Source organism: Triturus cristatus, chromosome 11 (assembly GCF_964204655.1).
Source record: "Triturus cristatus chromosome 11, aTriCri1.1, whole genome shotgun sequence".
Taxonomy (NCBI): Eukaryota; Metazoa; Chordata; class Amphibia; order Caudata; family Salamandridae; genus Triturus; species Triturus cristatus.
The window spans coordinates 1,053,045,382-1,053,073,236 of record NC_140594.1 but is presented as its reverse complement, the minus strand read 5'-3'; the positions used below and the strand labels follow the sequence as shown (position 1 = coordinate 1,053,073,236).

The following is a 27,855-nucleotide window of genomic DNA, read 5'->3' as shown; positions in this document are numbered from 1 at the left end:
CCAATTGCTGTCTCCCCCGCTCCACTACTGTTGCCGGTAGTTGTCCCTCAGTCATAGGCATGTATTTGAATGAAATATTATGGGCTGCCTCTAAAAGAAAACATTTGTTCAATGCTTCGCAACTGCAGGAGCATCTAAAAGAGACTGCTAAATTTCTTTGACAGTTGCAACAGGAGGAGACAGCACCTTAGAACCCCATTTCACTTGCAACTCACATGCACTCTCATTGTTGATACTGCAATTCACATTTGTTTCTGCTAATTGCTGTTTCATTCGTTTTACTTTTTTGAATGTATTTTGTGGTTTTGCATGCACTTTTCTGCAGCACAGGCTTTGTACATTTAAAACCCATTCATACATCTGTCCTGGTCTGTATTTCATCAAGCAATGACCCCTCTGGGATCTGCAAAACCAGATCTTTTGATTTGCATTCAATTCGTGATGTAGGGTTGTTGATCATTGGCTGCAGAAATGCATAGGCACACATGATTGCATATTTCCAAGATCCAAAGAGTAACACATACTGATCCTTCCTGACTTCCTCCTTGTGGTTCAGTGGGGCAGTGGTCTTGTGCAGCGTTGCGGCTGCACAAACTTTGAAAGGTCTTCCGTTCCCGGCCTACAAATATTTTGAAAATTTTCAAAGAAGCAATTACTCCACTAAGGAAGCATAGGTTTAATTGTCTAACTCTCTTACCATTCAAATCCCCCCAGTAAATCAATCGGCTATCAATGCGAATGTGGTCATGTAGCCAGATAGTACAGGTGGAAGTGAGGCAGACATGTATGTTTTCTCCTTTGTGAATGCCTCTCCAGATATTTTGCTGATGTCGCAAGATCAGAGTATGGAAATACAGCAAACCAGTCAGCTTGACCGATAGCGATGTCAAAATGTTTCAAAATAAAGCCCTAGTAGTGGCATACATTAACTGAATTTTCCATTCGGTACCATGCTATCAGATTTACACTGCAAATTCTTAAACCACCTTGCTCTTTGCCTCTCATAATAGCTTAGTTTAGTTGCCACACAGAAGCCTATACAACAGTGATGACACGCTTTAGAAGTATTTTTTGGTATTATCAGATGTATCATTCCAAAGAAATTATTCTTCTGGGATAAAAGAGAAAATCCACCCAAAGGTGAGACTGGAAGATTCTCTCATAAAGCCATGTTGATTTAATGTTTCAAAAAAGGGCAACATTCTCATACCTTTCAGAGTGTCCTGAAACATAATTCCAAGTTAAGGTGGGAGCAGAAGTGAATCTCGTTTGCAAAGTCACTGAGATGTTTGAATCCCCTTTTGGAGGGAGGAACCCCATCCTGTTCCATGTTATTTTGAAATCTGACCGGTTTCCTAAGTGGTAAGTCTCAGAGTTTACTGGAACTTCTAGATCTGAGCTGACTGTGTTAACCAGATGACAAGTACAGGCAGCAGCGGTTTATTTCAAGATGTGCCATGGGGACTTCAATGACATCTATCTTTACTCTTAATCGTCATGCCGCTGACTACGTTACTATGAGTCGGTCCATTCCTGTGAAAAAGCGTAGCATGTCATATATGAAGCAACTTGAAAGCCAAATTCTTTCAGTTCATTTAGGATCTGGAGCTTTCCACACAATCAATGGTATTCTCAGCACCAACAGGTATCAAGGACGCGTGACCATTCCGTTGGGTGATTTGTGAATAATATTCAATATGCAGCATAAATCTTCTTGTACCCAACTTGATCTGCGTGTTTCATCTTGAGGGTATGGCATTGGGCGCTGCCTGCAATAGGCCGGGTGGTGATTTTAAAGTGTACTTTGAGCAGGGAGATTCAGCGGCAGCTGCCACGTCTCAGTGGAACCATGTCCTTTTTAGTGACCAATGTAATGGTTAAGTGTGACAATGCATCCCAAAGGGTGCGGTGAATCCTCATGTGCCTCGGTGTCAATGTGCCCTCGAGCTTTTGTACTACAGAGTAGAAGCGGCCAGGAGCCGTTCATATTTCAAATTTGCAATAGCCGTATCTATTACTCTTCAATCGATGGAGTGATCCTCCTGGCACCTTACTTTCTCAGAATCATTACATCCAGCCTGTAAAACCTAAAAGGAAGTTGTCTTATATGATTTGGTCAATATGACATTATGATCTAAGCAGCTTGTTCGTGTATTTCAAGCATTTATCCAAGATGGGAGTCTGTTCTGTGATATATCTACTTTAAGAATCTATAAATCAATGAACCTGTGTACAAAGAGTATTGGAATGAGTAAGCTTTCTACATGGAGATGGTCACATATCTTGGAAAATTGATGGTTTTGATGGAGCAGTATTTTTGTGACATTAAACCTGCTCTGAACTCTCAGTAACACATACTAACAGTGTGCGGTGGAAAATGAATGTGAAAAGAATTGTTTAATATGGGAAAAAGGCTATTGCGCAAGCACGTACTAAAGTGCTAAAGTAGGCCGCAAAAACTACTAGGCCGTAAATGCTTTTTGACTAACGAAAATTAAAAGACTAATGCTGCTTTTGTGCATACTATTAACGTTTGCTAGAAAATAAAGACTAACATGGATTGTGCATGGAATGATGCAGCATTGAGAGGCTGCGTAAATGAAAAAGCATTACAAGTAAATAATAATGCTTATGTTTTGTTTTTCAAAGAGAGTATGGGTTTCTATTCTGCATGAAGTGAGGGTGAATAATTTCGAGAGAAATTTGAAGAATTAGAAGGAACGTGCACAAAAAAGTGTCCTTCAGAAAGTCCTGAGTGTCTGCCAAAAGTTTGTCGGCGTGCGAAAGGATGCTTCCTTCCGAAAGGTGCAGATGAGGAAAATTATATAAAGTTTGCAACATAACCGGAGAGAAGGAAGTGGAAGGATAGCCGAGGCGTGAATTTTAATTTCCTGGGGTGGAAGCTGCTGACTGACGGACTTTGTTGGGTAATGAGATTGGACCTGGTTTGTGAAAATGTATTTGTCCCTGATCGCTGGATCAGTTTATTTCCCTTATTTCGTATGACGTAGCCTACAGTCATCCACCAAGTTGTACTCCATTACGAGTTGGGTAATGGCCCTCCTAGAAGGGGAAGTCAAGGCTCTAAATATGCTACGCCTCTCTAGGGTTTGTTCGATGAAGTGTTCCAGAACTTCAGGAGCACTGAGATCAGTTAGAATAGGGCTTCAAAAAGGTTTAGTCCCCTTGATTTAGGAAAAGGCCAAAAGTTAGGTCTAAAGAGAACTTACATCTTCTAGAGTTTGAAAGACAGAGTACTCCAACAGAAATGTAGTGCAGTACCCCGCACGTAAACTTATGTTTTCCTCACTCTATTTAGTGTCAGGGGAACAGCCATGTTTCCAAGGGCACAGCCTACACTGGTTTTGCAGGCAGAAACCGTTGACCAACCACCCAAATGATTCTGGACTGTTGGAAAATGGTCGTCAGGAATGACGCAGAAGCTCCAATGTCATATTTTCCTGCTCAGGAGCGACAGGGATAGCCTGGTGGTTCCAAACAGGAAATAGTATTGCCCAAGGAAATAGGATTAAGAATCTCCCAAGCTTTGGGGAGAACTCCCACAGCGTTAGGGCCATTAATGTTTTGTTTTTCAACAACAAACTTTTGCATTGGAAGTTTTTTTTAGAAGAACTAAAAACTTTGTGAGTGGGCATACTGAACATGGTGCCAGCATAGCAAAGAGTCAGCACTTTTGCTGCATGATGGCACAGAGATTTTTCTTCCTTCCTGGTGGAGATTTCGACATAGGGCAGGTTGTACTTTGCTGGGGCACTGGAGTACGTCCCTCCGCTGACCTGGTGGAATGGAGCACAGCGCCCTACACTTCAAAGAAGCCCCTAAGATCACCTGGACCCAGAGACTTAAAAATGAGATTTGGACATTAGGAATAATTTGTATTGCCTTTAGGTTTGCACAATGCCCCTGCCCCTATTCATGAGCTTAATCGTAAATTTCCTGCAGTGCGGAATCAGCCACAAGAACTCCATCAGCCGTTCCTCCATAGGTGAGTGTAAATGACATATTCTATAAGGATATGGAAAAAGATACCTGCAATTGTTTTTGGTGCACCTAATTTGAACTAAGGTGCACCAAAATGATTGGGAATCGGAGGCCAGGTGTACAAAGCCATTTTGAGATCACAAATCCCGCGATCCACAAAATTACACAGGGTTTGCTTACAGAAAATCTCGTTTGGTATGTGGCTGCGACTCGGGAAAGCATTTTTGACTCGCAAAATGGCTTAATGACCTATCTGGAATTACAATTAGGAAAGTGACGTAAAAGGACCGTACTCTAATAATTGCAATTATGGTCGCAAACCACTGATCAATTACTGGCACTGCAAAGGAGGTGGTAACTGATTGGCAGAGAGTAAGTGGTACTAAGTGAACGGTGTTGCAGCCTATTGGGAAGTAGGCAGTAAATTTATGGGCCACTGCCTGCTTCCACCAATTTTTTTTCCTAAAGAGGAAACTTATTAAAAAAATTAGAAATAAAAAAAAAGCAGCACTGGTTCCATTAAAACCTTTTAATACGGACTGCTTTAAAAAATATATCCCATTTTGGAATGCAGACACAGTACTAGTGTTCTGTTGTTCCTTGTGGGCCACAATGGATGTGTTTTTAGCACATCCCACTGAGTCACAAATATGGGCCTACCTCATTAATAATCATTACAATTTGTGATTCGGGGACCCGATTCACAGAACTAACTTAAGACAAAATCCTAAACGTACTACCATTTACTCATTTTGGTATTCACAGAAGGTACTTACTCAGTTTGGTATTTGTGCACTCACTCATTTTGGTATTCACAGAAGTCACTTACTCATCAATGAGTAAGTGCCTTCTGTGAATACCAAAATGAGTAAGTGCCTTCTGCGAATACCAAAATAAGTAAGTGCCTTCTGTGAATACCAAAATGGTAGTAAGTTTAGGATTTTGTCTTGTAGTTCTGTGAGTCCTGTAGTTATTAGCGCATTACTTGCACTGTAAAATTAAAAGACTGCAACCACATATGCGACCAGTCTTTTACTACATCCGGCACCTGGTGCCAACTTAGACATCTGCAAGTATTCAATGTAAAATATATATCCAATATAATAACAGATGTAACTTCTAAAGTTTTGCCAAGGAGATATGACAAAAGACCTGCACAAAAAGCTAACGAGCATGAAAACAATTAAATCTGTTTAGAATAACTAAAATATATAGGAGCATTAGTGAATCTTTATCTTCCAAACATGCGTTTAACATAATTTTTTCATGTTAAGATGGTGGCATAAACATCTGAGCACTATCAGCAACATGGTTAGATGCACTTATAGTTTGTATATGTTTTCCAAACCAAAGGAAATGCCTTATTATAAGGTTACGTGAGAAAAATAATCACAAACAGTTAGAAATAAGAAAGGATGTTCTAAAAAAATAAAAAACTTACCTCTTTGGCATGAATGACGAGTTCAAGTCCCATAAGTGCCATAATACAGTTAGCACCCTTGTCTGAGACAGAGTAGTTTCCAGTAGTAGGAGGAGAGGGTTTGGGTGAGTATGTAGGCGTTGGTATGACAGTTATGTGGGTGGTTGTGTGAGTGCCATTTGCTGTTGTGTGTGTCGTTATGTTGGTTGGAACTGTTGTTGTGTGGTTAGCAGGAATAGTGGTGGTTATGTTGATTGGCAGAGTTGGTGTTACAGTTGAATTAACTGTTGTGTGGTTAGTCGGCACTGAGGTAATCGCAGTTGTGTGAGCTGTTGTGTTAGCGGTCGCTGTTGGTGCTTGTGTTGAATTTGTAGTTGGGTGGTTCGTAGTCTGCGTAGTGTTTGCAGTTGTGTGGACTGTTGTATTTGATGGACTTGTAGGTGCTTGGGTTGAATTTGTGGTTGTGTGAGTGGTAGGTTTCACGGTGTGTGCAGTTGTGATCTTTGTTGTGGTTGCTGGCGTGGTAGGTGCTTGTGTCACATTTGTTGTTGTATGGGTGGTAGGCTTTGTGGTGGGTGCAGGTTTGGTTGTTTTTTTGTTCTCTGATGGTGCAGTTGTGGGTTCGATGGATGAATGTGTGATAGCGTTACTGGAGGCTGGAGGCGGTGTCAGCAGTGCAGGCGTTGCTCTGTCCGAACTCCCTACATCGCCAGCAACTTTGTAGTTTGAAAATACTGCAAAAAAAACAGACTAAAATGAGTTTAGAGCAATTTTTATTTTATAACAAAAAACAGGATATTTTATATGTTCTCATTAGTTTATTTATTTTTGTTTATTTATAGAGTGTGTGTAGCCTCCTATAGGCAAGCTAACACCACTGTGAAGTGTGGCCAAGCCCATGCTATTTCAGAGTGTGAATATTAATATAAGAGAAAGTCCTGTCTGTGAAACAGATACTAGAACATTTTTATGAAAACTAACAACGGACCAGTCTTGACTCTTAAAGTACACTCCTGCATTATTTAATCAAAAAGATAGGATCAGGAAAAGGAAGCATGCCATGCTAAGACAAACCCATTTAATTAAACAGGCTCGTCTTTATTAGCTCTGCAATTTCAAATGTATCCTGCAGGTGCAATTCTTTTGGGCTAAAGCAGGATTGGCCATGCCTACTACTTCATATCCAATCAGTCACTTGCATATGTTTTCTAGTTAAAGAAATACAACAGTCCTATTAAACATCAGGGAAGAGACACTCTCCTTAGGGGCACCCATACAGACCAGTAGTGGTGCTTCCCTACTGCATTTGAGTTGCCATGAAGTTTGCCCCTTCTAATTCTCGGGGGCAGTCCTGAAAACCACTTAGATGGGCCAGAGTTAAGATACATTTCCATAGACACTGGCAGAGCGTCTTGTTGGTGATTTTGGTGGTGTTTGGTGGTGGTGGCATTGGTGTTGCTGGTGATATTGATGGAGCATGGAAATGGTGATGGTGTGATAATGGTGGTGGTGCGTTATTGGTGGCGGTGGAATGGGTAGAAGCTGTGCTTTGTTAATACTGGCAGTAGTAATGTTGATGATAATTCTTGGCGATTCCTCCTGAAAGGCTTGGTGTGCTGCAGTCTTGCTACAAGATGGCTCTGGGTTTGGCGGCCAGACCCTTAACGGCCATGGCAGGAGCTTTAAGATTTTGTCTAATAGAAGTGCAAAGGTCATTGATGCTTGTTGTGCTAATGCATGCCTTGTGGTGGTGTCAGTGATGTCAGGAGGAAAGTGGTGCTCCCAGTCTCATGGGTTGATTGCACATGCAGCAGAGCTCCAATTCCAAAATGGTTTTCCCTGCTATTGCTACCTAAATTAACAAGCATTGGCAAAGCCAAGAGGTCTGGCTTTAAAGAATGTTTTATGGTAATGTGAAGTATTACAAATAGATAGCGCGAGAATGCAGATGTATTTGTGTAGCAGCAAAGAACTGTAGAATAATACTGCTGCAGGTTGAAAGGTCAGGTACAAGTTGCACAGTCAAGCCAGACATAAAAATCAATGTAGGTTAATGATTGCCCTCCTCCTATCCGTGCTGCTGCCAGCAAATAAAACCATAAATTATCTAGTTATATAAGACAATTTAGTAGCATGTGCAGGCCTTCGAAAGAACAAACTCGGGCAGCTGGATAAAAACACAAAATGATCACAGCTGTGTGGAGAGCAAGCACTTTTTTTTGAGGAAGCACACAATTGGTGCCCAATAAAAACATGTACTCCTTGCTCCCAACATGTGAGCAGAGACAAAGTCCCTCTCCTGGTGTTCTCACATGATTGTTTGGCAATAGCTGTGCCATCAAGTCAGACCCTAAAAAAGTGTAGGAGGTCCAGTGAGTAGAAAAGGGATTACGTAATGGGGTGGGAAGCTTGAGGGGCTGGTGATTGACAGCACTAAGTAACCTGGGACAGACACTGGAACCAGTTTATTTTCCTGTGAAAAAAAAAATAAGATTGGTGAAAAACCCAGGCTCTGTTTTATTATTTCTGTGTGAAACAGAGATCAGAGGGTCCACTTTCTATCCAACCTTTGTATCACAAAGAAACCCCTTTGTATGCAACTCAAGTTGTTCTAAATGATTTCCAAACACTGTGCGGTTGTCTTCAAGATGGATTGGATCATGATCCAATCCTGGCTAAGATGGAACTCAATTTTTGTTTCCTTTCTGACATTTCATGTGACTCACTCTGATCTGCGGCAACAGTCGCAGGTGCAGCTACTCAGGGTAGGCAGCTTCTATGGACAGAGCCTTGGAAGCTTGATCCTGGTCAACGCTCCGTGGTTCATAACTTGCCTTTTTCTGGTTTCAAGTTGTTTGAGAGAGAGTTAAACCCTATTGTCCAAAGGGGTGCCTTTGGATTTTCCCTTCGCGTGTGAAAGGGGTGCCTTTGGATTTTCCCTTCGCGTGTGAGGAGAGAGACAGTCTTTCGTTGCCTCCAGCCCTGCTAACTCTGCTACCTTTCGCGACACCCGCTTCGCGGGTGCCGCTCATCTGCCCTGTGACCCTCTGCTCCCTGGTGTGAGCGGCTCCACAGCCGGTGGAGGGATAACGCGCTCCCAGGTCGAGTTAACTTAAAAGTGCACAGTGCGTGGAGCCTACCGGGGGACTGCGAGGACCAGCAGCCCCAGCTCTTCACAGCTGCTGCCTCTTCCCCCGGCGGCCACGCCCCCAGCCTTCAGCCTTATCAACGCCTGGGTGTGTCTGCTGAGTGGGTGCCTTTGGATTTTCCCTTCGCGTGTGAGGAGAGAGACAGACTTTCGTTGCCTCCAGCCCTGCTAACTCTGCTACCTTTCGCGACACCCGCTTCGCGGGTGCCGCTCATCTGCCCTGTGACCCTCTGCTCCCTGGTGTGAGCGGCTCCACAGCCGGTGGAGGGATAACGCGCTCCCAGGTCGAGTTAACTTAAAAGTGCACAGTGCGTGGAGCCTACCGGGGGACTGCGAGGACCAGCAGCCCCAGCTCTTCACAGCTGCTGCCTCTTCCCCCGGCGGCCACGCCCCCAGCCTTCAGCCTTATCAACGCCTGGGTGTGTCTACTGAGTGGGTGCCTTTGGATTTTCCCTTCGCGTGTGAGGAGAGAGACAGACTTTCGTTGCCTCCAGCCCTGCTAACTCTGCTACCTTTCGCGACACCCGCTTCGCGGGTGCCGCTCATCTGCCCTGTGACCCTCTGCTCCCTGGTGTGAGCGGCTCCACAGCCGGTGGAGGAATAACGCGCTCCCAGGTCGAGTTAACTTAAAAGTGCACAGTGCGTGGAGCCTACCGGGGGACTGCGAGGACCAGCAGCCCCAGCTCTTCACAGCTGCTGCCTCTTCCCCCGGCGGCCACGCCCCCAACCTTCTTGTACTTCATTGGCCTCAGCACCACCGCGACGCGGGACGCGCGCGGGACGGAGCACGGGGCGAAGACCGGGCAAAGAGCGGGCCGTTTGTGGCCGTTCGAGTACGTGAGAGTCCGGTCCGGGCCCCCCCTCTTTGCCTGTATCCAAAGGTCTTTGAACCATTAGTAAAATGTGTACACGGGAAACCAGGAGCAAAACTTCTTCACTAGCTGCATCCGGGGCTGTTAAAGGCCCTATTGACACTTACTTTGCTAAAGCTGGCTCCCTTTTGATTGAGGAAATCGAGGTTCTGGAGCGCAGAATCTCACAAGAAATAGACTGGGTAAGGAGGTCTTCAATGGGCCCTATGGCCCAAGCTAGAACCCCAGAAAACAGATCTGGTCTTCCAAACAGCCATAGCACAGACCAGGCAACATGTCCACTCCCAGTCACTAATCCCACCAACCCCGAGCTCACTATTGAGGTCCCGAGTGACTTTGAGGACATGAGCCTTATGGCCCTACCTAACACCCAAATTCTCCAGCTTATAACCACAGAGAACATTGAGACAGCCAAAGTTGTAGGAACCAACTTAGATAGCAATAGGGGTACTAGGGAAGGGGCTATTCCTAAAAAGAAGCAGGGGCTTCAAAATAAAGAAGATCATAGGACCAAAACTCCGAAATCCAAGCAAGTCAGAGGCAAAAGGGAGAAAGGTGCTTCCTCTGACCCTATTGTGAATATATCAGGACCGCCATCTCCCCCTAGAATGATCAATTCAACCTCACTACCACAACTCAGCAGCAACGCACCATTAGACACTACCTCAGACGACATCACTTTAGAGGATATAGGCACACTAGTTAGGTCTCTGCTGAGCCCCCTTGAGGCAAGACTTATCTAGATCGAAGCTAGACTAGTTAGCATCGAAAAGGCAACCGTGCAACTTGCCGACTCAAGGAAAATTGTTAACAGTGGGACCAAAACAACAAGAGAGGGACCAGGACCAAAATCCACCAAAGGCAATGGTCCTACCACAACAATAATTAATAAACCCCCACAAACTAATCCCAAACCCTCACAACCTGCACCAATCAACGCTCCGGCATCACTAGTTGCAAACAAGGCCCCTATCCCTACCCAACAAACGGCAACTGCTACCCCAAAATCAACCCTTCCACTGAAAGATAATATTCAGCCTCCGGCTAAAGCTAAGAGAGATCCTCCTATTGTCCAAAATTTGGCTGAAGAGTAGAAAATACTGAAACCTTTCAAATTGTTCCCAGCCAAGAAACCCATCCTTCAGAAGCCACATTTCCAGGCTCAGAAGGATAAACATTACTTTTGTGACTAGGGGGCTGCAGTGGGAGAAAAATCCCAGCTTCAGTCCTCGTAAGATCAACAGCAGCAAAAATGACTATCTGCGAGAAGGGTGGCGATTGAAATATTTTGCTCCACAATGGTCAGACACAATTTGGAATGCCTGGGCTCTTCCAATGATGAAAGGAGGATATTGCATTCAATTCAAGCATCAGCCAGCAACACCTTGGTTTTGGGCCACTGCTTCCACTAGATCCTCCCAAGAGGACATCAGTGTTGCCGGGCGTACAGGATCTACTTTACAAAGGGTCAATTGTGCCCAAGGATCAGAGAACGCAGGGCTTCTGCTAGATTCTTTAATTACTTCTCAAACAGGGTGTCTCGTACCACCCAGTTCTTGGGCACAAGGACTTGGACAAGTTCCTCATGATAGACACTTTTAGAACGGTGACCCTTCATTCGATATTCCTGTTAGTGTCAAGGGGCTAATTCATGCCTAATTTGGAGTTGAAGCATGCTTATTTCCATATATCAATACACAAACACAGCCAAAGGTACTTGAGATTTTCTATTGATGGGAGATATTTCTAGCTTCAAGCTCTTCTCTTCCGGTTGACAAGGTCTCCTAGAGTATTCACGAAGGTCCTTGCCCCGTCATAGCTGAGCTTCAGTTAAAAGAGGTGTCTGTTTTCCTAGATCTTGACGACGCCTCTTGTGTTCTTCTTCCCTTTTTAAGGCATAGGAAGAAGTCATGAAAGAATTGGACCTAATTCAAAGGTTGCAAAAGATTGTCAATCAAGAGAAGTCAAAACTGTCAGCATCCCAACAAGTGACATTTATAGGGTCAAGGTTTGACATGCAAGTGGGCAAGGTTTTCCTTCCAGATAAGAGAATCTCGACTCTACATTCTCATCTCCCCAAACTCCTATTAGGAAAATACACTCTAGCGACGACCTGGCTCAAAGTCCAGGGGTTTATGGCAGCCACTACAGCAGTGAGGATTTGGTGCCTGCTGCACTGTAGAGCACACATACAAAGTGGGAAACATATTAAAGCATAGATTGTGCACTGGAAGGGTCCCCTTCCAGTACAAAACCCTTTCTTGATAGAACGCGCACAACCTTGCACTAAAGTGAAGGGGTGTGTGCATTGGCAGCCTAAAGTGCACCAGCAGAGGGAGAGTCGAAATGGCGGTATATCTTAGTAGGTATGGTGTATGGAGAAAAATCAGCAGCTGCCTTCACCAGAAACTTACAGCACAGTTCAAATTATGTTTGCACAGCAAGCATTCAGGTACCTTTAACTGCACGGGCAAATAGCATTTGTATTTCTTTTAAATAGCACTTTATACCGCATACCAGTTTCCCAAGTGTTGTACACATCAGGTATTGTGTTGTGAGGAAAGTTACAAGGACCACCAGACAATAGTAATCTTCTACATAAGATTTATTGATGCACACAATCTGCCATAACATGTTATTACACAATTGTCAGGATACCGCTCAGTTTACCCTCTAGTGAAGGATGGAAATGTGAATCGGCCATTGTAGAAACTGGAACTTGTGATCAAGACATGCGTCATCAACATGCGTTTAACTTGTTGATGTAACTTACCATGCAAATTACGAGGGATGGTGAAGTTCTGAAGAAAGACTGGTGGATATATCCAAGGCATTTGAAGATAAAATAGTGGCTATCGCTAAGATAATTATAGCACAGGCATACTATTGACATTATTAACTTGTGGTGAACCAACCGCCATCCCATTATGGCGACCCGGCGCATAACAGTGGCCCTAGCAAAATTAGGGGTTACAACAAACAAATGATGGACGGAATGCTGACAATGCAGACATTCTCCCCCAGTCAAGAGATCTGGGTTAAATCCATCGTTCTTTTGCCCACTACACCACCCCAGTTTAGACATGGCCATATGCAAATCAGTCTTGACCCTGTGCCTCATGGGAACAGTCCAGCCCGAACTGCCAAGCCATGTCTTCCCTGGACCGGAATCAAGCATCCTAGGACCGGTTTCTGGCTATCAGCCGTCATCAGCCAGGATAGCTTGACTCCAGTGGCGTAGTGAGCACGGGTCCCACGTCTGGGAATACCCATCCCACTTAGGGCGAAAAGCGTTACAACAAACAAATGATGGACGGAATGCTGACAATGCAGACATTCTCCCCCAGTCAAGAGATCTGGGTTAAATCCATCGTTCTTTTGCCCACTACACCACCCCAGTTTAGACATGGCCATATGCAAATCAGTCTTGACCCTGTGCCTCATGGGAACAGTCCAGCCCGAACTGCCAAGCCATGTCTTCCCTGGACCGGAATCAAGCATCCTAGGACCGGTTTCTGGCTATCAGCCGTCATCAGCCAGGATAGCTTGACTCCAGTGGCGTAGTGAGCACGGGTCCCACGTCTGGGAATACCCATCCCACTTAGGGCGAAAAGCGTTACAACAAACAAATGATGGACGGAATGCTGACAATGCAGACATTCTCCCCCAGTCAAGAGATCTGGGTTAAATCCATCGTTCTTTTGCCCACTACACCACCCCAGTTTAGACATGGCCATATGCAAATCAGTCTTGACCCTGTGCCTCATGGGAACAGTCCAGCCCGAACTGCCAAGCCATGTCTTCCCTGGACCGGAATCAAGCATCCTAGGACCGGTTTCTGGCTATCAGCCGTCATCAGCCAGGATAGCTTGACTCCAGTGGCGTAGTGAGCACGGGTCCCACGTCTGGGAATACCCATCCCACTTAGGGCGAAAAGCGTTACAACAAACAAATGATGGACGGAATGCTGACAATGCAGACATTCTCCCCCAGTCAAGAGATCTGGGTTAAATCCATCGTTCTTTTGCCCACTACACCACCCCAGTTTAGACATGGCCATATGCAAATCAGTCTTGACCCTGTGCCTCATGGGAACAGTCCAGCCCGAACTGCCAAGCCATGTCTTCCCTGGACCGGAATCAAGCATCCTAGGACCGGTTTCTGGCTATCAGCCGTCATCAGCCAGGATAGCTTGACTCCAGTGGCGTAGTGAGCACGGGTCCCACGTCTGGGAATACCCATCCCACTTAGGGCGAAAAGCGTTACAACAAACAAATGATGGACGGAATGCTGACAATGCAGACATTCTCCCCCAGTCAAGAGATCTGGGTTAAATCCATCGTTCTTTTGCCCACTACACCACCCCAGTTTAGACATGGCCATATGCAAATCAGTCTTGACCCTGTGCCTCATGGGAACAGTCCAGCCCGAACTGCCAAGCCATGTCTTCCCTGGACCGGAATCAAGCATCCTAGGACCGGTTTCTGGCTATCAGCCGTCATCAGCCAGGATAGCTTGACTCCAGTGGCGTAGTGAGCACGGGTCCCACGTCTGGGAATACCCATCCCACTTAGGGCGAAAAGCGTTACAACAAACAAATGATGGACGGAATGCTGACAATGCAGACATTCTCCCCCAGTCAAGAGATCTGGGTTAAATCCATCGTTCTTTTGCCCACTACACCACCCCAGTTTAGACATGGCCATATGCAAATCAGTCTTGACCCTGTGCCTCATGGGAACAGTCCAGCCCGAACTGCCAAGCCATGTCTTCCCTGGACCGGAATCAAGCATCCTAGGACCGGTTTCTGGCTATCAGCCGTCATCAGCCAGGATAGCTTGACTCCAGTGGCGTAGTGAGCACGGGTCCCACGTCTGGGAATACCCATCCCACTTAGGGCGAAAAGCGTTACAACAAACAAATGATGGACGGAATGCTGACAATGCAGACATTCTCCCCCAGTCAAGAGATCTGGGTTAAATCCATCGTTCTTTTGCCCACTACACCACCCCAGTTTAGACATGGCCATATGCAAATCAGTCTTGACCCTGTGCCTCATGGGAACAGTCCAGCCCGAACTGCCAAGCCATGTCTTCCCTGGACCGGAATCAAGCATCCTAGGACCGGTTTCTGGCTATCAGCCGTCATCAGCCAGGATAGCTTGACTCCAGTGGCGTAGTGAGCACGGGTCCCACGTCTGGGAATACCCATCCCACTTAGGGCGAAAAGCGTTACAACAAACAAATGATGGACGGAATGCTGACAATGCAGACATTCTCCCCCAGTCAAGAGATCTGGGTTAAATCCATCGTTCTTTTGCCCACTACACCACCCCAGTTTAGACATGGCCATATGCAAATCAGTCTTGACCCTGTGCCTCATGGGAACAGTCCAGCCCGAACTGCCAAGCCATGTCTTCCCTGGACCGGAATCAAGCATCCTAGGACCGGTTTCTGGCTATCAGCCGTCATCAGCCAGGATAGCTTGACTCCAGTGGCGTAGTGAGCACGGGTCCCACGTCTGGGAATACCCATCCCACTTAGGGCGAAAAGCGTTACAACAAACAAATGATGGACGGAATGCTGACAATGCAGACATTCTCCCCCAGTCAAGAGATCTGGGTTAAATCCATCGTTCTTTTGCCCACTACACCACCCCAGTTTAGACATGGCCATATGCAAATCAGTCTTGACCCTGTGCCTCATGGGAACAGTCCAGCCCGAACTGCCAAGCCATGTCTTCCCTGGACCGGAATCAAGCATCCTAGGACCGGTTTCTGGCTATCAGCCGTCATCAGCCAGGATAGCTTGACTCCAGTGGCGTAGTGAGCACGGGTCCCACGTCTGGGAATACCCATCCCACTTAGGGCGAAAAGCGTTACAACAAACAAATGATGGACGGAATGCTGACAATGCAGACATTCTCCCCCAGTCAAGAGATCTGGGTTAAATCCATCGTTCTTTTGCCCACTACACCACCCCAGTTTAGACATGGCCATATGCAAATCAGTCTTGACCCTGTGCCTCATGGGAACAGTCCAGCCCGAACTGCCAAGCCATGTCTTCCCTGGACCGGAATCAAGCATCCTAGGACCGGTTTCTGGCTATCAGCCGTCATCAGCCAGGATAGCTTGACTCCAGTGGCGTAGTGAGCACGGGTCCCACGTCTGGGAATACCCATCCCACTTAGGGCGAAAAGCGTTACAACAAACAAATGATGGACGGAATGCTGACAATGCAGACATTCTCCCCCAGTCAAGAGATCTGGGTTAAATCCATCGTTCTTTTGCCCACTACACCACCCCAGTTTAGACATGGCCATATGCAAATCAGTCTTGACCCTGTGCCTCATGGGAACAGTCCAGCCCGAACTGCCAAGCCATGTCTTCCCTGGACCGGAATCAAGCATCCTAGGACCGGTTTCTGGCTATCAGCCGTCATCAGCCAGGATAGCTTGACTCCAGTGGCGTAGTGAGCACGGGTCCCACGTCTGGGAATACCCATCCCACTTAGGGCGAAAAGCGTTACAACAAACAAATGATGGACGGAATGCTGACAATGCAGACATTCTCCCCCAGTCAAGAGATCTGGGTTAAATCCATCGTTCTTTTGCCCACTACACCACCCCAGTTTAGACATGGCCATATGCAAATCAGTCTTGACCCTGTGCCTCATGGGAACAGTCCAGCCCGAACTGCCAAGCCATGTCTTCCCTGGACCGGAATCAAGCATCCTAGGACCGGTTTCTGGCTATCAGCCGTCATCAGCCAGGATAGCTTGACTCCAGTGGCGTAGTGAGCACGGGTCCCACGTCTGGGAATACCCATCCCACTTAGGGCGAAAAGCGTTACAACAAACAAATGATGGACGGAATGCTGACAATGCAGACATTCTCCCCCAGTCAAGAGATCTGGGTTAAATCCATCGTTCTTTTGCCCACTACACCACCCCAGTTTAGACATGGCCATATGCAAATCAGTCTTGACCCTGTGCCTCATGGGAACAGTCCAGCCCGAACTGCCAAGCCATGTCTTCCCTGGACCGGAATCAAGCATCCTAGGACCGGTTTCTGGCTATCAGCCGTCATCAGCCAGGATAGCTTGACTCCAGTGGCGTAGTGAGCACGGGTCCCACGTCTGGGAATACCCATCCCACAGAAACCGGTCCTAGGATGCTTGATTCCGGTCCAGGGAAGACATGGCTTGGCAGTTCGGGCTGGACTGTTCCCATGAGGCACAGGGTCAAGACTGATTTGCATATGGCCATGTCTAAACTGGGGTGGTGTAGTGGGCAAAAGAACGATGGATTTAACCCAGATCTCTTGACTGGGGGAGAATGTCTGCATTGTCAGCATTCCGTTCATCATTTGTTTGTTGTAACGCTTTTCGCCCTAAGTGGGATGGGTATTCCCAGACGTGGGACCCGTGCTCACTACGCCACTGGAGTCAAGCTATCCTGGCTGATGACGGCTGATAGCCAGAAACCGGTCCTAGGATGCTTGATTCCGGTCCAGGGAAGACATGGCTTGGCAGTTCGGGCTGGACTGTTCCCATGAGGCACAGGGTCAAGACTGATTTGCATATGGCCATGTCTAAACTGGGGTGGTGTAGTGGGCAAAAGAACGATGGATTTAACCCAGATCTCTTGACTGGGGGAGAATGTCTGCATTGTCAGCATTCCGTTCATCATTTGTTTGTTGTAACGCTTTTCGCCCTAAGTGGGATGGGTATTCCCAGACGTGGGACCCGTGCTCACTACGCCACTGGAGTCAAGCTATCCTGGCTGATGACGGCTGATAGCCAGAAACCGGTCCTAGGATGCTTGATTCCGGTCCAGGGAAGACATGGCTTGGCAGTTCGGGCTGGACTGTTCCCATGAGGCACAGGGTCAAGACTGATTTGCATATGGCCATGTCTAAACTGGGGTGGTGTAGTGGGCAAAAGAACGATGGATTTAACCCAGATCTCTTGACTGGGGGAGAATGTCTGCATTGTCAGCATTCCGTTCATCATTTGTTTGTTGTAACGCTAGCAAAATTAGGAGCATTAGATTGGAGCACAGCATTCTAGGTGGCATTGAGTCATCTGGTAACTTTACCCCTAAGAAGAGCATCAACGCAGCCACGCTAAGCCACTAGTGACCATCGTATTCTGATTAAAGGCTATAGAGTTCTGGGGCTGGATAGAAAACTTTTGTCATAACTTTTTTCTGCAATGTTTATACTTAGTATCACAAGTACTGTTTATATTTTTGTATTTTTTTTAATATACAAATTACAGGTATACTTAAAAAAATATTTCGTAAAGGCCCTACTGGCCCTAATCAATTGATACGGTTTTGGGGATATTTTTACCCTCGTGCCCTCCTAACTGGTCTCAGAATCTGGTAACACTGTACCTGAATGAATGAATGAATAAATGAATGATGGAATTTGTAAAGCGCAACAGCTTCCCCAAGGAGAGTCCTGGCGCTGACAGGCTTGGTGAAAAACCAATGAAAATGAAGTGTCCCGAAGAGGCTGTCCAACAAGCCTTCTCAGATTAAAAGTAAAACAGAAGTATATGAGTTCTGGTTAAATCGGTCCCGGGTGCCTTCACAGTCCACAGCAAAGCTCCAGGTTGTAGCTTTGATGCAAGGTAAAGTGCCCCGCTTTCAATGATCCGACCTCATCTTTGATTTCAGTTCCTCCTCACGTCCTCATGAAGGTGAAACCAGTTGAACTCAGCTGTTTTTTCCCCAAGGGGAAAACACAGCTCTTAGTTGTTTCCGACGGAAAGATGGGGGCGTAGCTATCAACAGTGCAGCGGGTGCAGTGGTACCGGGGCACAGGGACAAGAGGGGCCTACTGCAATCCAATTAGTGGTGTTTATAACAACCAAACCAGGGCATGGGGAGCCCAGTTTCCCTTTTTGCTATGTGGAACATGAAAGCTCTGTAATATTGTAAATTGTAATTATTCTGTGAATAAATGTTCTGTTGTTGTGATAACCCTTCACCAAATTAACATTCATCCTTGCTCACGTAGTGTAAAGTTAGTGGTGCAACGCAAGTCCTGAATGAGATTTATGAAGCCACGCAAGGCCACTTTGCATGGTCCTGAGTTGCTCAATAAATCTGGAGTAAAGCAACGCAGCACAAATCGCTGCGTTGCCTTCCTCTGCACAAGGGAGATGGTCAATGGGCATTGCTTGGTTGTTCCCATGCAACTCCCATGGTTTTTGACACATTCGCAGACTACAAGAATTGGTAAACCTGGGAATGCTCTAAAAATATATGCCTTCTCAGGGAGGAGGAGTAACAAGGAGAAATATATTTGTTTCTCCTCGTTACTTCTTCATTCTGCAGCACACATAGAAAGAGGAGTATGCCTCTAAGGAGTGTTATGTGCAGGAAGGTGTCCCCTCCTGTACAAAAACAAACCTGCATGCAACACAGGCACCCTTGCATCATTGTGCAAAGGTGCCTGCGTTGGCGCTAGGCTGCCAAAAGGGCACCAGCGCAGGCGAAAAGGCAGGAATGCGCCATATTACCTTAAATACGGTGCATTCCTGCCCTTTTCTTGTCACTCAGTGCAGCGCAGCACGGTGGCTTGCTGCGCTGCGTGACAAGTTCATAAAGAGGCCCCTGTATGTCTTTAAAAGAAGCACAGCCGGCAGACCGCTTAGGCGGAGCTTTCATTCTGCAGTGACATAATGTGTGTACAGAGCTTGCTCTGCCAGGTTCAGTTGGTTGAATGGCAAGGATGCTGCCCCAGACCAACCCACAGGACAGGCTCTGCGTCCAGAGAGAGCAGAACAGCTGAAGGACAAGTACACAGGCTTTGGGGCTGGTGCAGGTTTCAGCTGAAGTCCGACCCGTTGCCCAGAGGCCACTGCGCATGTCCCAAGCCTGTGCACAAGGGCTTGGTGGCACCAACAGCCCACTGTGCATAACCAATACTCCCAGAGTGTGAAGTGTGCACAGGGTGGATCATCGCAGGACCCAGACGCTGGCTATGCCCTGCAACAAACCATCCGTACACACAAAGGCTGTGCACGGTGGGTTTTGTCCACACTCAGGGTGGTCCAAGCGCTTGGCCAAAGGTGAGCATCACTAAATGACACATATATAAATCTTCAAACATCCTACTCTCATTATGTTATCCTTCTAACTCTGCATTTGCGAGTTTCACTCTGTCCTTTCCAAGCCCCCCTTCTCTCGACCCTTCTGGCTACACGTGTGGGGTCTTCTCGTTCCAATTCTCTCTTTCTCACGCATGTCTCTCAACGTTCTTATTCTAGCGCAGTCGTCCTTCTGCATTCCCATTCTAGCTTGCATTTAGATCTGAATTTCCATTCCAGCCCCACAATCTCGCTGGATCACCATTCTAGCTTCGCTATGCCTCTACATTAGCTTTCTGGATCAGCTCCTCTTCCTGCTCTGTTCCATCTCTCTCTTTCCCTCATCTCTTCCAGACCAGTCTTTCTCTGCACCCCAGGTTTAGCTCTGCCATCAGCATGCAGTTTAGATGTAGCATTATCATTCTCTCGCTCTTCCCTGCTCCCACTTTCTAGATCCACCCATCCACTACCTGCATTCCCTCTGTCTCCACTTCTGCCGCCCTCTTTCTCAACTCTCTCAGCCTTGCTCTGTCTTTTCCCTCAAGTCCCAGAATAGCAATTCTTTCTTTGTCCACTCTCCAGGTATAGTCCTTCCTCCACCTCATTGTGCTGGCACTCAAAACAAGAAGCCACTGTGCACAAGCAGTGTTGCACTGACAGTCCTTCAGGCAGTTGTGGTCAAATGCACCCTAGATCAAGACCCTGTGCACTGGTGGCTGTGCAGGCAGCCAACACACAAGTATATATATACGGGGTATACCCAAATGCCCCTCCTCTTACCTGGGTATAAAACAATATCTATATAAGCAAGAAATGGCAGGGAGGAATTAATATCATATTTTTATTTTTGAGAAGAGCACACTTAATTACCCTCTCACATTTTCTTCAAAAACACATATGATTTCATTAATAAAGAAACACATATACTGTGGCACTTAAACAATTATCAACATATAATTACACTTATGAAACCTAAGAAACAAAATTTACCAAAAAATAAAATATATCCAAAATACACACAATTAACGTTGCCACTACCCTTAACAATTGTTACTTGTGTCCACCATTTCATCTAGGTGATACACTGAGAGGTAGTCTAAGTTGACATGCAAGGCAAAACAAAGGTTAATTATTTCCTATCGCTCTTATTATGTCAACAAACAATATTTAAGCCACTGTTGATATACTCCAGACTCCTCCTACATAGATGTCGACGCAGATGCGTTTCAGTCTTAAATTTGCTTCAGGCCTCTTCAGGACAGGGGTAATAGTGCAGACAATCGATGAGTACACCAGTCAGATAAACTCTCCGATCGGGTCAATCTCGCCTATATGTGTGTCTCCCACACGAGGTCTACTCTCCTCTCCTACACGGGAGCAGACATTCCTTTATACTTGCAACTCGCTTCAATTCACTCTGGGATCGCTCGCTATTTCCTTTACGCCTTAGTCTTCCGTAATCTTGCCAATTTCTTCATAACGCCGCACCGTCTGCGTGTGACAGCGTGAGGCAGCCAACACACAGGCATCCATTCCCATAGGGAAAGTTACAGCCAGCTTTGTGTACAAGATGTGCTGCAGGCAGCCTTACACAAGGCTGCCCTGTGAAAGGGAAGCCTAGCTCCAAGGCACACCGGTACACAGGCAGTCTTATCTAAGGCAATCCTGTAGGGAACCCTTTGCTTTGGGAGCTCTGCAACCCAGCCTGCAGATGGGCAGCCCTGCACACAGAAAACCTTGAAGATAAGTCATGCCCACATTTAGACCTTCTGCATACCTCTTGGTATAATCAACCCTGCAGGCATTCCGACACACAAGCACCTGGGCAAAGAGAGTGCCTTGCAGATATCCCAGGCCACAATCCACCCTTCTAAAAGGCACGTATGCAATTGCATCCATGAACAGAGACAGCCTAGATACATCTACAGCGAGACCAACACAAAGGCACACAGACAGTGCAGCATGTATCACTTAGCTCAGCGATGCCTACACAATGCAGCACAGCAAGACAGGCAGCAAGTCACGGTGTACACATAAACTCTGTAGGCATTCATTCACAGAGTTATTTCTGTACAAAGCCAAAGTTAAAAGGAGGTAGCCGTGAGATTGGCAGCTCTACACACAGGCAGCACTCGCGCAATAAACAGTTTACGCTGATGGTTAAGCGTAAAAGGCCATTAATTAGGACCAGGCTGCACAACATATCAATAAACAATAACATCAATTAACCAATAACAAATCCTCCAACATCAACCTCTTCATCTATTCACTCCCTTTACCCACTCCGAAGTCACCTCTCATTCCACTCCATGCCCCGTTCCGTTCTTCATCCATTTCTTCACTTCTCTTCTAGCATCCTCCCCTGTATCACCAGGCATTACACTCATGCCTCCATCCCCCCATCATTCACTCTTCCCCCCTTCCGAGGGATGGGTGCGCCCGCCAGAGACTCCCTCACCCCTCCCAAGTACCGCCACCCCTGCAACCTGTCCTAAAGTGGTACTCTCAGCCTACCCATCTCCCGAACCCTAGTAGAACTGTAGGGTGGGTGGGTGGCCTTTCTTAACTAGACCCTACCGATAGTGCCAGAATGCAGGAAGAGGAAGTCACCTTCCTCCCCTGCATTCTTATACCGACCCCCCAAACCCCACCCCCTGACCCCAGCCTGGCCTTCCTACGCTAAAGACCCCGGGGGAAGACTAGTCTGCGACTCTGCTTCCCCCGGGGCCCAACATTATGCCATCCCCTGTGTAATGCTGCCATCGAGTTCCCCACAGAAAGCCCTGCACAAACCTGGTATTTTAGACACCCCAGAGAAAAGGCAACCTAGTAGAAAGATCTGCACTCGGGTATCCCAGCGCTTAAGCAGATCTGAGGAGCTATCCTGCACAAAGGCAGCCCAACTCCACGCTAAAACCAAACTATCAACCTGAGCCTGCAGTGCCCCTCCATTACATCAACAACCATCAGCTATCACACTGACAAAACCAATACCTTGACACAACATATACTTCAACCCGCCATGGCTTCACCAGGGTCCTTTCACTAAAATGCTCGGATTATTAAATTTTCTGGATCGAGATCACAGCAGTTTAGGGTTGTGGAGCAAGCCCTCTCATGTCAAAGGGTGTATAAAACCAGAAAATGGTACATTTCATTTACTTATAAGTCCCTAGTAGATGGTACTACATGTATCTAGGGTCTCTAAATTAAATGTACTAGTGGGTTTCAGAATTCATTGTGCCACCCACTACAGTAGCACTGTAAAACAAGTCTCCAGACCTGCCCTTTCTGACTGTGTGAACATTATTGAACTGCCATTTTGACTAGGCAAACTTCAGTCAGGCTTAAGCCTTCTAGACATTTATATACATCACCCCTAAGGTAGGACCTAAATGCCCACTGGGCAGGGTGCATGATACCCTCAAAATTAGGATATGCTTACTTAATGTATTACATGTCCTAACAGGGAAAAACCTCCAAAGTTGTTTTTCCCAACTTTTTCCCAACTTGGCAAGGTTAGCTCTCCCATAAGGGAAAACTTGGTTACATTATAACAATTTATAATGTTTAATTTCAGTTTGAGAGCAGCTTAAAAATGATTCAAGGTCCCATTTTAATAGTAATTTAATATTTAATGGTAAAGTTGGATTTTACAATGCTATTTTGAAAATAACATTTTTACAAAGTTGTGAATTTCCTGCCTAAGCCAAATGTGCCTTTCGGCCATTGTCTTTAGTTACCTTACTGTTACCGGCTCCCCTGTGGTGTCATGTGGATTGCTCTCAGACAGTGGACAAAAGGCTTTCATGTGTAGAGGTGTATTTTTCCATTGAGCAGCATGGGCAGGAGGGTTGTGCCATCCCCTTTCTGAGCTTCAAGCAAACTATCCTGTCAATGGAAAATGTAGCTCACACCTACCCCCTGCCTCCCTTTGTGAAAAATACACTCCTAAAACGACAAATCATTCTTGAAGTTATGTTCCAAGTTCATATTTTTAGGTCTCGTTCACAGAGATCTTTTAGCTGTCTGTTGTTGAAGATCTATTGTGGAGAATACCAGTACTTACCCAACGTTCACCATTAATTGGCTTTCTTGTCCATCTAATTTGCTTGTTCGATAGCTTTACTTCCTCTTCTTGTGTTTGCCCAGCCCCTGAAGCTTAGCTTCTTTGCCATACTTTTGACTGGATGACTTATATTCTTCCACTGCTTATGTTCAGAAAATTATTTTCGTTTTCATTCTGCACATGTTTTCTTGCTCTCTCTCCCTCGTATACTGCTTCTCCATTCAAATACCAGTCCCCTGCCTCTTCATGTTGGTGTGTGCTGCATCATCCGCTTCTTGATGCTTAATGTCACCACCCCACCCAGCAAGCTCTCCTGTTGCTCTGTTCTCCCTGTTGGTTCCTTTTTTTAATTCTTTGTGGAGGACCTGGCAGGTACAGTTCATCATCTTGTATCCTAAATTCGAACAAAATATCAAAATGCCCACTATGTCATGACTTATGCACATTCATGCATGGTGACGCATGCACATGCATACATCATCACTCTAGGGCTGCCATAGTGTCATAAGCCATGTATGTGAAAGCACAATGACATTCATATGCATCATCACGTTTTTTTTTGCTATTTATGTTCAATATCAGCATTAACTATATTTTTTTCATTTTGCCAGTGTTGAGCAGGATCAGCAAAAACAATAAATCTGCACTGAAAAAGCCAATAGACAAGATCTACACACACCTATGCCAGAACTTCTTGAAAATTACAACTAAACATTTGTGGCTGGAAGAGGGCTCCTTTGACTACTTCTCTGGATTTCGTTAATCAGACTCTTAGCCTGACTAATCCTTTTCACATTCTGTCATGATGAGACTAGAGGACTGGTAGCCCTAACAGTTGAAACTTCACAACACAAGGCTGAATTTACATGAACTATCATAAATTTATTGCAAGGCCTGCTTCTCCCATAGGATAATATTGGAGTTACCTTATTACATTTAATAAACTGTACTTTCCAAATGGGAACAGGCAAATAGTTAATATTTGGTGTCTTTGGAATTGCAATGAAAAGTCCTCTTTTACGGTGAAGTCGGAATTTTGGTTACAATTTTGCAAATGCCACTTTTAGAAAGTTGGCTTTTCCCTGCCTTAGCCATTTAGTGCCTGAAGCCTGTCTCTGGGTCACATGACAGGGTATAGTTGGCAATTGGTCATTGTGTATTCCTCCGATATAACCATACACAATAGACAGCTTAGGTGTGCCTGGATGGGCCAGCACTGGCAGGATAGGAGGGCAAAGTTGGGCACAGCGCCAATTCCACCTGAGTAGGCTATTTTCTGCCTTCCCACAAATGATTGCATACCCCCTGTAGTTAGCCTGGAGCCAGGGCAGGAGAGGCAGGAAACCTGTGCACTTCAAGTGAAACTTCTAGAAGTTTCTCCCACTTCAAAGGCGGCACCAGGTATGAATATTGGACCTTAGACACCAATTCTTCGATGTACTTCTGGACCTGTGGAAGACTCTTCAGGAGGAAGGACTGCTATGCTGCTGAAAGGACTGCCACTCTGCTCGACTGCTGCCCCGATGGACGCTCCATGTTGTGCTGACCTGCAGACCTCTTGCCTGGGTGAGGACTGGACATGTAACCTGTACCCAGGACCAGCAAAGTGACTCTAAGGGCACCTAGACCCTGCAACTATGAGTTCTACACTTACAAGTGGTGCCACACAAGTCCTTGACCCTGGGCCTGAAGTTACTCTGCAAACCTGTCTGTGGATCCAGTAGAACTGACGCATCTACTCTGCGGGGCGGCGCAACTCCGAGCAGAGCCGATGCATCATCTCTGTTGAGAGAATTCTTCCAGTACAAAGACTCTACATCGACCATGATGCCCGCAACCTCATCGGAACTGCTGCTGTACGACACATCTCTAACGCAGGCCCTTGCATCACAAGACCCTCATCAATGACAGCCTCAATGACAATGCAGGACTTTACCCCGCAAGCCCCGCAGTCTCTGCGGAACCTGCCAGGGGGCAATGCATCCTCAACGATAGTTAAGGACTTTGCATCGCAAGCTTTCCCTGTTGATGACCTCCTTGACTAAGAGGCAGGACCTTGCATTGTAGCCTCGCAGCTCCTGTGGAACTGATGCTGCCCGAAGCATCTCTAACCCACACCTCATGTCGCCTCAGGTGCGTGATGCATGCTCGACGAAGGACCTCACAATGCTCCACAACCAGTATTTAAAGTACTCTTGTTCAGCAGGTCTAACTGGATGCCTTAAGATGGCCTCACTCCATCGTGGTCGTCCTGAACTTGTGATCTTTGTCCCAGTCCGGCGCGACCAAATATCCACAGTTGGCGCTTTGTGCTTTTTGCATTATTTTCATTGAAATGTTTAAACCTGGATATCTCTGGTTCTACTGATTGGATTTTTATTATTTTGGTCTTGTTTTGTTTATTAGAATTCACTATATTTTTCTAATCTGGTGTGAGATCAATTTTGCGGTGTATTTTCCCTTTCTTACTGTTTGAATTGTTGCATTTACTTTACACACTGCCTTTGAGTTAAGCCTGGCTGCTCTGTGCCAAGCTACCGAGGGTTGAGCACAGGTTAATTTAGGGTTTGCTTGTGCCTCACCCTGACAAGGATCGTGGTTCCTGCTTGAGTAGGGTTTAACCCCGCTCAAACAGTACCCCAAATTTTGACACACTCTATATTCACATTCTGTGCACAGCACTGTCACATATATAAAAACATTTTTCTGAATATATTATTGCCGAAGATTAATATATTTCTTTTTAGTGATGGATTGATACATTTATCCAAAGGACACAACACTTTGAGCATTGCGTCAGCAGAAAAAATCCAGAAGTAAATAGATTTGTCCTTTTTTACTTTTGTTTCTTCCGCTGCTACCTTTCAGAAACATTGTGCAATTTGTTGAAGGAAATTTCAATCCGATCCTCTTTCTCAGTACCGTGGATTTATTCTTCCCTCTACCCAAACCATAAGGAGCAGTTCAAATAATTCCAGGGAAGCCAATGTCCTGAGTTACTTTCCTGTGAAACTCCAGCACTTAAAAACAGCTACGTCATTAAAATTCACTTCACCACAGTTTCAGGAGCCAGCCATTGGAGTGGTTGCATGTCCCCGGCTCCACAACCTCTTGCCGCCTTCCCCTCCACAGATATCAATCATCACATATTGTAACTTGCAGTAGAGTTACTCAATGCTAATAGTGAAAATCATACAAACTATGGTAGCGTGCCAGAAAACCTATCTCATCTAATTCTACGTGATTAGAATCCGCAAAGCAACCTATCAGAGGGCAGCGCAGGCCACCCAATCAAAGTTCATGACCACTGGCACACATCCGCCTATCTCTTGAAGACGCAAGGTGCCAAGCAGTCTTGAAGGAGGCTCTGCCACTTCCAACATGACAACTCTGCAGGAATGTATGACGTTACAATGCATGCCATTACCACGCATGCCGTTACAACGCATAGCTTTACCCCGACTTGCTGTCGGGGTGCGCTGGAAGTTGGAATAGTATAATTTACTACTCCAACTCCAGTGTGTGCAACAGTAGGGAAGGTGTTGGAGTTAACTCAACACCTTCTACCCCCTGCAACAAGCCTTTCGCGCTTTAACGACAAGCTTTGTAGCGCTTACTTTGTAAAGGCTGTTTGCCCTCTGCTGTCACCCATCAATCAACTGTCATGAAAATTGTAACTTTAGTTTGATTTGTGTTGCTCAAAGTAGCTGTTGCTATCAGTTTATTTTAAGAAAACAAGTTTGAGCAGGTTGAGTTGCAGTTAGTACATGGTAGTCTTGTGGTGTTTGTATGGAGCTTACTGCAAAAGTAATTACTCATAGGCACTCAGTAACAGATATTAGTATGAATAAGTCAAGTCTACCATAGGTATTTTATCAATCTCAACAAAATAAAAGGCTACATTGACCCTGCCAGGATTCCAGATGAACATACTCTCTGATCACAAGAAGATGTCTACATAAAGTGTCTCAACAGGAGCAGTTTCACTACCTCTCCAATGCCACATGCAATCAGTTGCCTCTGCTGTGTGGGTGGTATCGGGGAAAGAGAAGAAGGAATACAGAAGGAGGAAAGATAATTTGACGGAAGAAGGAATAGGGGTCACAAAGGGACAGAAGGAAGCTAAAAGAAGATGAGGAAGCGATGAAGCGAGGAAGGGAAAGAAGTGGAAAGGTTTGAGAAAGGATAATGTAACTATGAAAGAGGGGTTATGGAAGGAGAAGAGGGGCAATGGAAATGGTGTCG

General features: G+C 45.9%; 1 protein-coding gene across 1 annotated transcript in view; it reads right to left on the bottom strand.

Moving 5' to 3' along the window:
- Positions 1-27,855, bottom strand: part of LAMP3 (lysosome associated membrane protein 3) — a 126,821-nt gene that overhangs the window by 79,445 nt on the left and 19,521 nt on the right. The window contains exon 2 of the mRNA XM_085635358.1: positions 5,444-6,156. Within this exon, the coding sequence (XP_085491484.1) occupies positions 5,444-6,156 (713 nt within the window). The remainder of the gene's footprint in view (positions 1-5,443; positions 6,157-27,855) is intronic.